The sequence below is a fragment of the Propithecus coquereli genome, unplaced genomic scaffold (genome assembly GCF_000956105.1).
Source record: "Propithecus coquereli isolate 6110/MARCELLA unplaced genomic scaffold, Pcoq_1.0 Scaffold482, whole genome shotgun sequence".
NCBI classification, from domain to species: Eukaryota; Metazoa; Chordata; class Mammalia; order Primates; family Indriidae; genus Propithecus; species Propithecus coquereli.
Genome location: NW_012150641.1, coordinates 1,378,733 through 1,392,569, shown reverse-complemented (window position 1 = coordinate 1,392,569; position 13,837 = coordinate 1,378,733). Strand labels below are relative to the sequence as shown.

Genomic DNA, 13,837 nt, shown 5'->3' with positions numbered 1-13,837 from the left:
CACCACATTCTTATGTCTCACTAGTCCTCAATAATTTGTAATCATTTAATTTATTACTTTACTCATTTATTGTGTCTGAGCCTGGACTGCCATAACAAAATACCATAGACTGGGTGGCGTAAACAACACATTTATTTCTCATAGTTCTGGGCTACGGGCAAGTCAAAGGCTAGGGCAGGTCAAAGATCAAGCTGCAGGCAAATTCAATTACTGGTGAGAGGTCCCTTCCTGGCTTGTAGACAGCTGCCTTCTTGCTATGTGCTCACATGGTCCATGTGCCAGCTTATGGAGAGAGATGTCTCTGTCTTCCTCTTTTTATAAGGCCACCAATCCCATTATGAGGACCCCACCATCAAGAACTAATGTAAATCTAATTACCTGCCAGAGGCCCACCTCCAAACGCCATCACATTGGAGATTAGGGATTCGATATATGAATTTTGGTGGTGGGGAGCACAAACATTCAGCCTATGACATTCCATCCTGGCTCCCCCAAAATTCATGACCTTCTTGCACACAAAATACATTCATTTCATTCCAACAGCCCCAATAGTCTTAACTTATCCAAGTGTCAATTCTAAAGTCCAAAGTATCATCTAAATATCATGTCATCAGATAGAGGTTAAAGATACAATCCATTTTGTGGCAAAATTCCTCCCCAGCTGTGAGGCTGTAAAATCAGACAAGTTGCGAACTTCCCAAATACAATGGTGGAACAGGCATAGGATAGACATTCCCATTCCACAAGGAAAAGATTAGAGGAAAGGGGTAACAGGAGCTGCCAGGTGGGGGGTCGGTAACAAATAAATGAAGTTCCTCGAGGTCAGGGGAAAAAGAAACAAAGCCCAGGAGAGCCCATGCCCATTCTAAAGTGTGTGTAAAGGCCGGGCAGGTGCGGTGGCTCATGCCTGTAACCCTAGCACTTTGGGAGGCCAAGGGGGGAGGATCACTTGAGGCCCTGTCTCTGCAAAATAATTTAGCCTGGCATGGTGGCCAGAGCCTCTAGTTCCAGCTATGCGAGAGGTTCGAGGTTGCGGTGAGCTATTATCGTGCCACTGCACTGCACTCTAGCCTGGGCGACACAGTGAGACCCTGTCTTTTAAAAATAAATTAATTAAAGTATGTGTACAAGTTGGGAGGGGTGAGGGTGGAGACTGATGCAGCAGCTGCTCGGCTTCAATCATCTTTAGGGAAACTAAGTCCAGTGCAGCCAGATTGCTGAGCTTTGCTCTTCTTTGTTTGTTTTGAGAGGCCAGAAACCTAAATTGTTATCCCAATCTTCAATTTTGGTCTCCAGTTTTTTTTTTTTTTTTTTTGAGACAGAGTCTTACTCCATTGCCCTGAGTAGAGTGCCATGGTGTCGGCCTAGCTCACTGCAACCTCACACTCCTGGGCTCAAGCGATCCTCCTGCCTCAGCCTCCCAAGTAGCTGGGACTATAGGCTCGCACCACCACGCCCGGCTAGTTTTTCTGTTTTTAGTAGAGATGGGGTCTCACTCTTGCTCAGGCTGGTCTCAAATTCCTGAGCTGAAGCGATCTTCCTGCCTCGGCCTTCCAGAGTGCTAGGATTACAGCTATGAGCCACGGCGCCCAGCTTGGTATCCAACTTTAAAACGAAAAAATGAGGAAAAAAAAAAATTACAACAAACCTTGATGGCAACAGTATACATCCCTTCAGTCTACCAGCTTTCAGCTTCTGGGCTGATGCTGTCCAACAGAACTTTCTGTGATGATGAAAATATTGTATATTGTCTCTGTTCGACATGGTAGCCAGCTAACACATGACATGTGGCTCGTGTGACCGAGGAACTGAATTTTTAAAATTTAGTTTAATTTGAATAGCCTCATATCGAATAGCCAACCTAGTGGCTACCATATTGGGCAATGTGAACAGAGTGAAGTTATTTATTGATTTCTAAAATTTGAAAACTGTTAGAATGAAAAGAGGAGAAACATCAGAGTATACTCTTCACAAATGCTGCAGAACCTCTCTGTGCCTAGAGAACAACTCCATGTTCCCTGGTAACCATATTCACCAACCCACCTTCCCTTTCTAGCAAGATTTTCTAACTCACCCCATGCTCTTCAGCTACCCAGACATGTCTCCTTCTTCTGTAAGCCCGGCTCTTGCCCACCCCAGTGCTTTTGCTAAAGCCATCCTCACTAATTTCACAAATACTTATTGAACACATATTCCAGGAATTGTGCTGGATACTAGGAATACATATTTCCTACTCTCTAGTAGTCTTGTGAGGGACACACCAAGGGAACAACTAAACTATGGTATTTTAAGTGTCATCCTGAGGGATACACAGGAAGGGCCTTCTCCCCAAGAAGGGAGGAGGAGTTTCTGAGTGAGTCCTGGGTGATCTGGAAGGGCCAGCCAGGAACCAAGGGTTGGAAAGACCATCAAGCAATACAAGGGACAGTGGCGCAGACAGTAGAGACTTGTGGTGAGTTTAGACAACTGTAAAGGAGTCAGCATGGTTGTCACATGGGAGGTGAGGGGGCGTGGCTAAAGAATCAAGCAAGTTCCAGGTAGTAATAATAATAACAATAACTGAGTAATGATTCCCAGCCAGGCTCTGAGCACTTTATCTGTAGTAAATAAACTAATAGTTATTAATCTTTACCATTTTGAAGATGGGGACATTGAGACACAGAAGGTTTTAAAAAAGTATCCTACGCCAGGTGCGGTGGGGGGCGCCTGTAGTTCCAGCTAGTGGGGAGGCAAAGCCGGGTGCGTGGATGGATCGCGTGAGGCCAGGACTTCCAGGCTGTAGTGCGCAATCATTGCGCCTGTCAATAGCCACTGCACCCCAGCCTGGGCAACGTGGCGAGACCCCGTACCTAAAACAAAACAACGACAAAAATCTAGCCCTAATTACACAGCTGATAAGTAGCAAAGCACATGTCCCTTCAGATCCCTGGCAACCTGGTTCCAGAGCTCACATGCTTAACAGTACCACTCTATTGCTTGACTTTGGAGGCCAGCTAAGTATTCGAGATTTAATCCCGAAGATGATGGGCTACTAGTTTTATTAAGCTCGTTCCCACGGGTCAAGGGGACGAGCACAGGCACCACCTTGCGGGTGTTCGGAATGGCAGGACAGTCCTTGCTTCCCAGGTGTTGATCACTGGACCCCGATCTCCTGGCCGCTCAATGATCAAGAGGAGACCTGTTCGCCTCTATGGCCGGCTGACCTCGTGGCGCAACGGTAGCGCGTCTGACTCCAGATCAGAAGGTTGCGTGTTCAAATCACGTCGGGGTCACTTTTCTCCGAAGGCTTTTATTTAATTACCCTTATTTTCAACTGTGCTCCAGCCCCGGCGTTCAGGTCAGAGAAAAAGCGGTATTTGTTAGAAGCCGGAAGGAAAGGTCTTCTGGCTCTAAGTCCCGAGGCCGTCCCGTCGGAGGATCCCAACACTCTCCCGGGGGTTTTTGCGGTGGATCCGGGTACAGTAATTCTGGGCGGACAGCCGGGCTCCTGGAGACAGGCGCTGCTCGGGGCCGCTCAGCCCAGAGGGAGGAGGATCGGGTAATCGCGCAGGCAAGGAGGTCGCTTGGTCTCCGGCTTCGTGGTGCTGGGCAGGTTCCTACCTAAATGCTCTCCCTTCGCGACAGAAGCCGTCCCTACAGTAAGGAGTCAGAGTTCAGGCCCCAGAGAACAAAACGTGAGGCGCTTTTCGGCAGACGAGGTGGCCGAGTGGTTAAGGCGATGGACTGCTAATCCATTGTGCTCTGCACGCGTGGGTTCGAATCCCATCCTCGTCGGCTTGCGGTTGCTGCGGCCTGTGCTACAGTTTTGTAGTGTCAAAACTAGTATACTCTTGTTTCTCTCAGTCTGCCCCAGCCCCATTCAGCTTCCGTGTCTCCCTAGCACTCTTTCTCTTCCCTAGCGATGTCCTTTCTCCTGTTACATTTTCTAGTACGGCCTCAAATCAGAGAGGGCATCTTTACAGTCACCTATCATGGAGCTGATTTGGCCAGAGAAATACGATACGAAGTTGTTTAAAAAGGGCGCCGTGGCTTAGTTGGTTAAAGCGCCTGTCTAGTAAACAGGAGATCCTGGGTTCGAATCCCAGCGGTGCCTTTGTCCTTTCCCAGCTTTTGCATAGACTCCGCAAGCAGAGTCACAGGGTTTTGCAGCATCGGGCCTACACAATTTCCCACGTATCCGCCTATCCTCTCTCACCGAATCCGCTGTGTGCCCTCAGGCATCTTGCGTTTCTGGTCGCATGGGCGTCATGAACATTTTGTACTTCGTGCACGTCATATTTGCGCCTCAACCTGCAACCAAGTGCCAAAGTCCCATCATCTGTGCTTGCCAGTATCGCGGCCTGGCTGTCACTTGCCTAAATGCTCCGTGAGTCAGTTTTCGTATTCTACTTTCATGTCTTCTAGAGCAGTCTTACCATTTAAGGTTTCTCTCGAGATAGGGTTGAGCAGTATATGTGCACTTACATGATCTCATATCGAGCCAGCATCTTCAGCTGGCCGGTTAGCTCAGTTGGTTAGAGCGTGGTGCTAATAACGCCAAGGTCGCGGGTTCGATCCCCGTACGGGCCAGAAGTTAATCATTTTAGAGAACTAAGGTTTCTAATTAATTTTAGAGACAAAAAATGTAACCGGGGAAAGCTTCTGAAGCAATATTTCCGATCCCGGAATATTTCGCGCCCGTAAGAGAAACGTATTGGAGTTCAGTCTAAGTGTCTTGAGGAGGACGGCTTTAGAGAAACCAGAATTCTTTCTAAATCTTACAACCATAACACGTAGCTCCTGAACTTACTACATGATTTGTAAACAGAAGGTGCTAGGGGTTAGGACAAGCTTTTCTTAAACTATTACATGTGGCACTGATCAGCAGAGTGTGAGAAATGGTCAGGAATGGAGGTGACAATTGTTCCCAGGCTTCCTCCACAGCCAAGTCCAATCCACCCAGCCCCTGCCCCGTCCTTCAGGACCTGAGAAGACAACTCCTTCCCTTCCTCTTCTAGAACACCGGGCTTGCGTTTCTGCTTTCACTGGGTTTCTGGGCCCCTGTAAGTGATTATCTGTGTCACATTTCCTCTCAAATCCACTGCCTAAGAGCAGGAACCATATCCTTCCCCATCAACCCTGGGACCCCCACCCCACTCCCAGCAGGGGCCACAAGACCCACCCTCATTCCCATTCCTTTGGCTCATCAATCACTGCAGCCCATAGAGACACAGCCTCAGCCTTAGCAGCAGCAGCACTTTAATTCCACAAAAACTCAGAAAGCCAAAACTGATTAGAACACTCCACAACAGGTGGGCTTCAAAACCAGCAACAATTCTACCTGAACCCTGAGAGTACTGAGATACCTCCCACCTCACCCCCTCCACCATGCAATGCATTCCTTCCAGCTCCACCCCGCTTCTGGCTGGGAAAGTGGTATGGTAGAGGCCAGAGGGCAGAAGCAGGAAGTTATCCATCTCTAGGTGTCCATCCTTGCCTGCATGGTATTTGGCCAAGGACTACTCAAGCGTCCCCAGCCCCTGGCACCTGAGATGTGGCCTTTGGAGTCAGGAAGGCCACAGTGGGGGCTGGAGCCTTCTTTGTTCCCTTCTCTTGATCACATATGGGAGTCATGTCCTCACCTTCAAGCCAAGGCCTAAAGCCCTGTTCCCTGGGATGGTGTTCTAGTTAGAGAGGATAGTTGGAAAGAACAGGTTAGCTGCAGATGGCCAACTGAATAGAAGCAGAGCAACATCCCTTCCCACCAGGACAGCCCTTAGAACTTCCCCATATTCACCGGCCTAAGGCCCAGAGAGGGCACGGGCCAGCTCAACGCATCTGGAAGAGCCTCCAGCACATAGGCCTCCCTCAGCCAGCAGTTCCCACCAGGGCTCCTTGAAGAATCCTTAGGATCCTACTGGACCCTGCCCTCCCTGGCCAGCCCGGCATCTCCTGGCCCCCTAGTCACTTGCACAGGGCCTCCAACACCTCCAGGGTGCGTCGGATATCCCGGACTTGGCGCGCCAGCCCCTGAACCGGCTGCAGAGCCCGCTCCAGCTCCTCGCAGCGCGCCAGGAGGGTGTACATGCCCTTGATGCTCATGTCCACGGCTTCTCCTAAGGAGTCCACGGCGTCGCGGTAGGTCTGAATGCAGCCCACGCTCAGCGCGGTCAGCTCCTGCACCGCGCCACCCAACCCGCGAAGCAGACGGTCCACCCGGCCGCCCAGCTCCCGACTCAGCCGCTCCAGGTCCCGCAGCACGTCGGGGTCGATGGGCGGGATGACTGGTGTGGGTGTGGCTGCAGGCGCTGGGCAGGGCCGCGTAGGGGCAGGGGGCAGGGGGGGAGGGACGCCACTCAGACGAATCTTGAGTTGTAGGTTGTTGGCGACAAAGTGGGTGAGGTCGCCGTGGCGGCTCACCGTACCCTCCAGCTCCAGGGGGCTGGAGATGGTGGCCCGTCGTCCGCCGCCGGTTCCGGACTCCGCACTCCCTGCGGACCCGGCGCCACCACACGCCCCGCTCAGCCCGTCCAGGCTGCGGCTGTCCTGAAGGCGACTAGAGAACGAGCGGCCAGCCCTGCCCGCCGCCGCCGCCTCCTCGTCGTTGTCTTCCTCTTCCTGCTGCTGCTCAACATTCATCCCGTCGCTTCCCGGGCTCCCTCGACGGCAGACCCTCTCGGACGCAGGCTCGTCCTCGGGCGGCTCAGGGTCCTTGTGCCTGGAGGACAGGGGCGGGTCGTGCTCGGCACCTGGTGCCCCCCGGCGGCTCCCGGCCCCAGACAGCGTCCCTTGGGGCCCAGACTCGTCCTCCCAAGCCTCCTGGGCCGGCCGGTGGACAACGCTGCAGCTCGAAGTCTTCGGGGACGCCCTGGGGTGGTGGCTCGCGCCCCCAACGTTCTCGGCCTCTTCCTTCCCGGACACTCGGAGGCCTGAGGGCGGCTCAGAGGGCGTTCGGCCTGGCCCGCCGCCGAAGATCGCGGCCTGCTGTTCCGCTGGAGCCAGAAGGTCGGCCGCGGGCCCGGGCCGCCCCCGAGGCGACTCCATACTGCAGGTGGGGGCCGGAACCGAGGAATTGGTTCGCCGGGCGCTTCAGAGGCGGTGGCGGCGCCTTTAAGGGGCGTTGGTAGAGACCCGCCGATTGGCAGCAGGCTGACAATGTTAAGGACAGGAAGAACACTTTGATTGGTCGCGGCGACCAGGAAGTCCCGGAAGAAGAGCTGTTATTGAACAGCCGAACACACGTGACAGCCAGCCGGGTGGAGAGAAGGCGGTGACAGCTCAGCTCGTTGCCCCGCCCTTTCAGAAAGCTGAGGGGGAAGATCTTAAAGTCGGAGGTCCCGAAATACCGGAGTCCCGCGGGGGCGGGGCTCAGACTTTTTCCACCCATCAGAGTCCCGCCCATAGTTGTTGCTTAGCGAACGCCACAAATGGGAACAAGACTTGGGGTTCCTAGGAAGGTTCTTGGGATGGAAATAGTATATCCTGCTCTGACCATCGGGTTGAGTCGCTCCTAGTTAACTAAGGATGAAATCAGAATTCTCAGCATGAGCGTGAATGGTTCGTTCCTTCTTGCTGGGTTGACAGACCTAGCCGTTGAACTGCCCACAGCGACTCATTGTGGTCAGCGCAGCGGGCCTATGGCCTTAACTGTGCTTTTGCCACTCTGTTCTCTGTCTCCTGCCCCCTCCACGTTGAGAGTCCCACCCCTTGGAGGATGGTGTGTGATTTTGCCATGAGATAAAATATTGAACAAATGAAACAATCACAAATTTTGATATGCACTATGTAGGAAATAAAGTGTTATGACTGAGAGTAACTGAGCAGCACTAGTTTAGTTAAGGGGTCAGAAAAGGCCTCTTTGATGAAAAGACTTTTAACTGAAAAGAACCAGAAAGAGCCAGACATCTTCCAGGCAGAGGGAAGAACAACTTGGGCTAAGTCTCAGAGACAAAGAAGGCTTGATATATTCAAGGAACTGGGATGGAAGGCTGGAGACATTGAGGTGAAAACAAAATGAGTAAGGGGAAGGACTTCAAGGGGCTGAAGAAGCAGGCAGGGGCCACATCACCTGGGCCTTGTAGTTCCTGTTAGAAATGGAGATTTCTTCTAAGTGCAATGGTGCAGCAGACACTGGAAAGGTTGTAAATTGCAACATATTAGCCAAAGCTCTGAAACATTGGTATTTAATAAAAACGGTTAACTAACTTTTCTTAGCTGATAAAAGATACGTTTGTTCTTATTTGGATAGAGAGATGACCTGAGGCAGGGTCATGCCAGCATTCAGAAGTGCAACTACCCAGAACCTTCCAGCACCACCACCCTCTAGGTCCCTGCCAGGGTCCCATCCACTCAATCCTGATGATAGTAACTCACTCTTTCACCAGGCCTGAGGAGTCCACAGTTGCCAGCTATCTTTATTTTATAGTCCCCTGCAGCTTGATAAAAACCCTAGTCATTCCTCTGCTTTAAAAAAAAAAAGCTCATATATATCTGGGCAGGGTAGATATTCCTTAGAACTGTGGTCTCCAACCCCAGGCCACAGGAAGTGAACGGTAGGCCAGCAAGAAAAGCTTCATCTGTATTTATAGCTGCTCCCCATCACTGGCATCACCGCCTGAGTTCCGCCTCCTGTCAGATCAGTGGTGGCATTAGTTGGAGGAAAACAAGCTCAGGGCTCCCACTTATTCTGCATTATGGTGAGTTGTTTAATTATTTCATTATATATTACAATTTAATAATAATAGAAATAAAGTGCACGATAAATATAATGTTCATGAATCATCCTGAAACCATCCCCCTACCCCGTCCATGGAAAAATTGTCTTCCATGAAACGAGTACCTGGTGCCAAAAACGTTGGGGACCACTGCCATAGAAGATGGGAGAACCTCCCTTGAGAATGGGAAGCTGAGCACAGGAAAGCAGTGGTATGATGGGATCATATGTGGGGATTACTGGCTATTGTGGAAAATGTTTGCAGGGGGACACAAAGGGACAAGTAGACAAGTGGGGAGGCAGTTCCAAGTACAAGGTAATGGTAGCTCAGACTATCATGATGGCAACAGAATTGGGCATGTAGACATTCTAGATGCATCTTGAAAGTTGGACAAAGTTGGACATCTTGAAAGAAAGGACAAAGGTTGGGCTACCAATGTCTCTTTGTTTATGTTGTTTTCTATCTTATGTATTTTGTAGGCCACTTTAAATTCTTTCTAGAATAAGACAGGGTATAAATAGCATTTTAAAATATGGTTTTTAGGAAGTAAAAATTTCTATGTACTTTACTGCACTTGAGAACTGTTGCTCCATGAATTAATATAGATGTGTTTGCAGACAGGATTTGTCTTAGGAGTTTTATAGAGCTTTGCCCTGAAGGAATATGTGAACGTGTTGGTTTGCATTTCAAATGCTGTTACACTCGGAAGGGTGTCTCTGAAAGACAGTAGCGGCTGTATCCCACAAGGCGCCACATTTCTCAGACCTAAAGGTTTGGATTTGCTTTGTAAAGCAAAGCCAATCTGTTAAAAACTACAGGATGAGAGCTGACAATGGAGTGCCCCTGGAACAGACAGCTGCCCAAATGGCTAAAAGCAAAGCTCTTGTTTAAACACTCTACACTACCTGTCTCCATTCACAATAACCTAATAAATATGGAGCCAATATATCTCTGTTTAACCCCTCTGTTAAGTGATAAACTTACCTTACAACTTAGAAGTTAATCTTTGAAATATTTTGTAACCATTTATTCACGTAGATAGAATTAGTTAAAGGATCTGTAGAAGCCTTTTGAAAATCTGTTAACCTGAGAGGAACTACCTGTTGTTATGTAAATCTGTTACCCCTGGCAATTAATCATTATTCCCTATAAGTTACCATGTTAAGACCTCATTCGGGGCTTTTTGAGACCCACGGAGGTCTAGGCCCCCTGAGATCCTGCTTTGCCTATAATCTTCATAAACTTATAAAACTATATCTTTGTCTCTGTGTATTCTTTTATTTCTTTTATTTTCCATTTTTCTCTATTATTTTCTTATCCCCTGCAACTCTACCAAAGGGACCCGGTTTTTTGCGGGGAACGTTGGCCACGTTCCCGGCAAGAACAGCCCACGTGTTAGGTAAGAAAGGATTGTTATTCCAATTTTTATTTATTTATTTATTTATTTATTTTTGAGACAGTCTTGCTCTGTTGCCTGGGCTAGAGTGCCATGGCATCAGCCTAGCTCATAGCAACCTCAAACTCCTGGGCTCAAGCGATCCTCTTGCCTCAGCCTCCCAAGTAACTGGGACTACGGGCATGCACCACCATGCCTGGCTAATTTTTTCTATATATTTTTAGTTGTCCAGCTAATTTCTTTCTATTTTTAGTAGAGATGGGGTCTCACTCTTGCTTAGGCTGGTCTCAAACTCCTGAGCTCAAACGATCCACCCGCCTTGGCCTCCCAGAGTGCTGGGATTACAGGCGTGAGCCACCGTGCCCAGCCTGGTTTGGAATTTTAAAAACACCTTTGAAATATGACCAAAGAGGAAATTGTAATGGTCATTAGAGAATATTGAGACCCGAATAACAAATTGTGCTACATATCGGGCCTGTGTGGTACAACGAAGTGATGCTTTGATGGATGTTTATTGTTTTGTTTTAGACTAAGGGAGAATTGAGAGATGGATTAGTGATCTGCATGTAGGGAATTGAGGAAATGACCCAAGACAATTGACTTCAGGACAGCCAAAAGTTGTACAGGACATGAAAATAACAATGCCACACGGGTCAGGCACATCATAGTCATGATATAAACACTAGACAACTGGACATTGGCCCTCTAGATACGTAAACTCCATGAGCACAAAGGATTTTTTTCTTTTATTCATTGCTTCATCCCCACCTTCTAGAACAGAACCTAGAATGTAGAGGACACTCACTAGCTATTGTCGAACGAATAAATCTGACCAAAATTAAGATGTAACTAGCTCAGAAGGATGTGGGGACAGAAAATATACATGTGTATGGTGGCAGTGGGGTAGAAGACTGGAATCTTTAAATTTTATAGCAGGAAAACAATAGGTAATGCCTAAAACTGAAAACTTAAGCATGTTGAGTAAGAAATATATGGTAAATACCCAAAGCAAAACAAAACAGTGAAAAGACTTGGAACTTGCTTTTTAAAAAAGCAGCCTTGGAACATCATTCAATTGTTTTAATCTGTGGGCATGTATAGTGGATTGCATGGTGGCCCCCAAAGAGATGTGTCTACGTCCTAACTCTAGGAACCTATGAATTTGGCATTTTTTGGGAAAAAGGGTTTTTGTCAATGTAATAAAACTTCTTGAGATGAGATCATCTTGGATTACCCGGGCAGGCCCTAAGTCAAATGACTAGCGTTCTTATAAGACATAGAGCAGAGACAGCGTGAGAGGAGGGCCAGGCCATGTGAAAACAAAAGCAGAGATTGGAGTTATGGAGCCATAAGCCAAGAAATGCCTGGTGCCACCTAACAATGGAAGAGGCAAGGCGGGATTCTCCCCTAGAGCCTTGACTTTAGACCTCTGGCCTCCAGGACTGGGAGAGAAGAAGTTCCTGTTGTTTTAATCCACTAAGTGTGTGGATTAATAATTTGTTATGGCAGCCCTAGGAATCTAATACAGCATGCACAACTGGAATAAAATAAAAATAAGAAAATGTATTGATGTATTTAACCACATTGATTAAAAAGGCAAATAATCGATAGATGCAGGAAAAGCATTTGATGAAAGTCAATGCCCATTCATGATACAAAACAAAAACCTTTTTTAAAGACCCTTAACAAGCAAGGACTAGAATAGGCCTTCCTCAATCTGATAAAGGACACCTACCAAAAACCTACAACAAGCATCATACCTAACAGTGAAAGTTTTGTCAGAACAAGGCACGATCACTATTGCTTCTATTTGCTCCTGTACTAGGTCCTGAACAGAGCAGTGAAACAAACAAACAAGAAAGACAATTTCTAGGGTGCAGCAATGTCCAGTTGCTCTTAGGTGGGCAAAGGGGCAGGGAATGAACCAGGAAATAAAACACTAGAGTCAATCGAGAGTGGGACATGAGAAGTGGCCAGAGATGGCAGAGATGGCTGGTGTTCAAGCATAGAGTGGGGAGCTGAGGGCCCCCAGCACCCCCAGGCTCTGGGAGTCAGAGCAGGGGAAAGAGACAGTGGGGTGGGGATGGCTGGGAGCTGACCATCAGGTGTCAGAGCTGAGAGGGTCGGGTGTGAGCAGAGGAGGGTAGTGATGTGGTGCTCATTCCTGCCACCCAGAGTGGACAACCTCTCCTTCCCCTAGGGACAGCTTCCTCCACAGCAAAGCTTCCACCTAGAAACATCTACACTCATTGGTATAAAAAGCTTCAGCCTTTATTAAACAAAAAGGAGGTAGAAGACAGATAAGGAACAGGCTGGGACCCCTCCTTCCCCCTACACATACACAGACCTACAAATGCAGACATAACCAAGTGAAAGGCAGGGACCATCAGGGGACAGACTGAAGGGCAGAGGGAGGCAGCACCCTCCGAGAGTGGGCCCGGACCCAAGGGTGGGCTGAGACCTGGGCCAGGGGCAGCCGTTCTGAGGGGTTATGCCTGAGCAGCTTGGAGATGAGGTCCCGAGCTCCCTCGGGCACAGAAGGGGGGAACTTCAGGTCTACCTGCAGGTGTGGAAAAGGAAGGACCATGTTAGTTTCACCCTGGCTACATTTTCCTTGACTACCCATTCTATTCGGAGTTAGGCAGGGCTGGAGGAATATGCTGCGCCCACCCCTAGGCCCTGCCTCTGCTGCCGGCACAAAGCCCTAGGCAGCTCCCACCTTGACGATACGCCGGTAGGTCTCGTTGTGTGACGCACTTTCGAAGGGTGGGTTCCCCACCAGCAGCTCGTAGCAGAGTACTCCGATGCACCACAGATCCACCTTCTCGTTGTGCGTGCGCCCCTCAATCATCTCTGGGGGCAGGTAGTCCAGTGTACCACACATTGTCTTCCTCCTGGGTGGGACGAGGAGAGTGGGCAGGGGTCCCAGGGACAGCCAGCCTCTCCTTTCCCTGCTGCTTGACGGCAGGGAGCCAAGAGACCGCAGGATACACTAGGGGAGTGTTCCAGCCAGGCAGGGCCACTGGGAAGGGGTGGGTGATATTTACCAAAGGCCCAGAGGTGGGTCTACACGCTGCCCTAGTATTGACACACTGAGGAATATATTTTAATAAAATAACCAGATAGGAAGGCAACGTTCATCTTGGAATTAAAGGAAAAACTGGGGACAAGTCTATCACCTATCAAGCATGTTCTGCTTAAATAAATCAGGTTTCATCTCTACTATGTAATACTATGAAGCCATGAAAAATGATGTGGGAGTATTCTCAGTGATATAGCAGAGAGTCCTAATATATTGACTGGAAAATTTGGGTGACAGAACTCTCTCCTATTTTTTTTTTTTTTTTTGAGACAGTCTGACTCTGTTGTCTGAGTGAGTGCCATGGCGTCAGCCTAGCTCACAGCAACCACCAACTCCTGGGCTAAAGAGATTTTCCTGCCTCAGCCTTCCAAGTTGCTGGGACTACAGGCACACGCCACCATGCCCGGCTAATTTTTTGCTATTTATAGTAGAGACTGGGTATCGCTCTTGCTCAGACTTGCTCCAACTCCTGAGCTCAAGCGATCCTCCCGCCTTGGTCTCCCAGAGTGCTAGGATTACAGGTGGGAGCCACGCACCCAGCCTCTCTCCTATTTTTATAAAGATACTGCTGTGTCTATATTTGTGTGAGGATAACCCTCAATGTCATTGGGTAACAAGGTTTGGAGGGGTTTTATTTAGAATGTCCTAGCCTCACACCCAGGGCTG

General features: G+C 49.0%; 2 protein-coding genes and 4 non-coding genes across 6 annotated transcripts in view; 4 read left to right on the top strand and 2 right to left on the bottom strand.

Annotated features, from left to right (window-relative positions):
• The first annotated feature begins 3,200 nt into the window (after positions 1-3,200).
• On the top strand, positions 3,201-3,272 carry TRNAW-CCA. Its single transcript has one exon. It is a non-coding gene; the product is annotated as a tRNA-Trp (tRNA).
• A 420-nt stretch (positions 3,273-3,692) lies between these two features.
• Positions 3,693-3,774, top strand: TRNAS-GCU. Its single transcript has one exon. It is a non-coding gene; the product is annotated as a tRNA-Ser (tRNA).
• Positions 3,775-4,019: 245 nt separating this feature from the next.
• TRNAT-AGU lies at positions 4,020-4,093 on the top strand. The gene has a single exon. It is a non-coding gene; the product is annotated as a tRNA-Thr (tRNA).
• Positions 4,094-4,495: 402 nt separating this feature from the next.
• Positions 4,496-4,569, top strand: TRNAI-AAU. Its single transcript has one exon. It is a non-coding gene; the product is annotated as a tRNA-Ile (tRNA).
• Positions 4,570-5,210: 641 nt separating this feature from the next.
• LOC105819490 (chromosome unknown open reading frame, human C17orf59) lies at positions 5,211-8,553 on the bottom strand. The gene has a single exon (XM_012655752.1). The coding sequence runs from the start codon at positions 7,021-7,023 to the stop codon at positions 5,944-5,946; it is 1,080 nt and encodes a 359-aa protein (XP_012511206.1). The 5' UTR covers positions 7,024-8,553; the 3' UTR covers positions 5,211-5,943.
• Positions 8,554-12,345: 3,792 nt separating this feature from the next.
• Positions 12,346-13,837, bottom strand: part of AURKB (aurora kinase B) — a 10,965-nt gene continuing 9,473 nt past the window's right edge. The window contains exons 3-4 of the mRNA XM_012655602.1: positions 12,809-13,081; positions 12,346-12,649 (exon numbers count right to left, since the gene is read on the bottom strand). Of these exons, the coding sequence (XP_012511056.1) occupies positions 12,476-12,649; positions 12,809-13,081 (447 nt within the window). The 3' untranslated portion in view covers positions 12,346-12,475. The remainder of the gene's footprint in view (positions 12,650-12,808; positions 13,082-13,837) is intronic.

What these genes read in the sequence shown, in the direction of transcription:
- LOC105819490 (XM_012655752.1), bottom strand. Translation starts at nt 7,023, where the DNA reads ATGGAGTCGCCTCGGGGGCGGCCCGGGCCCGCGGCCGACCTTCTGGCT.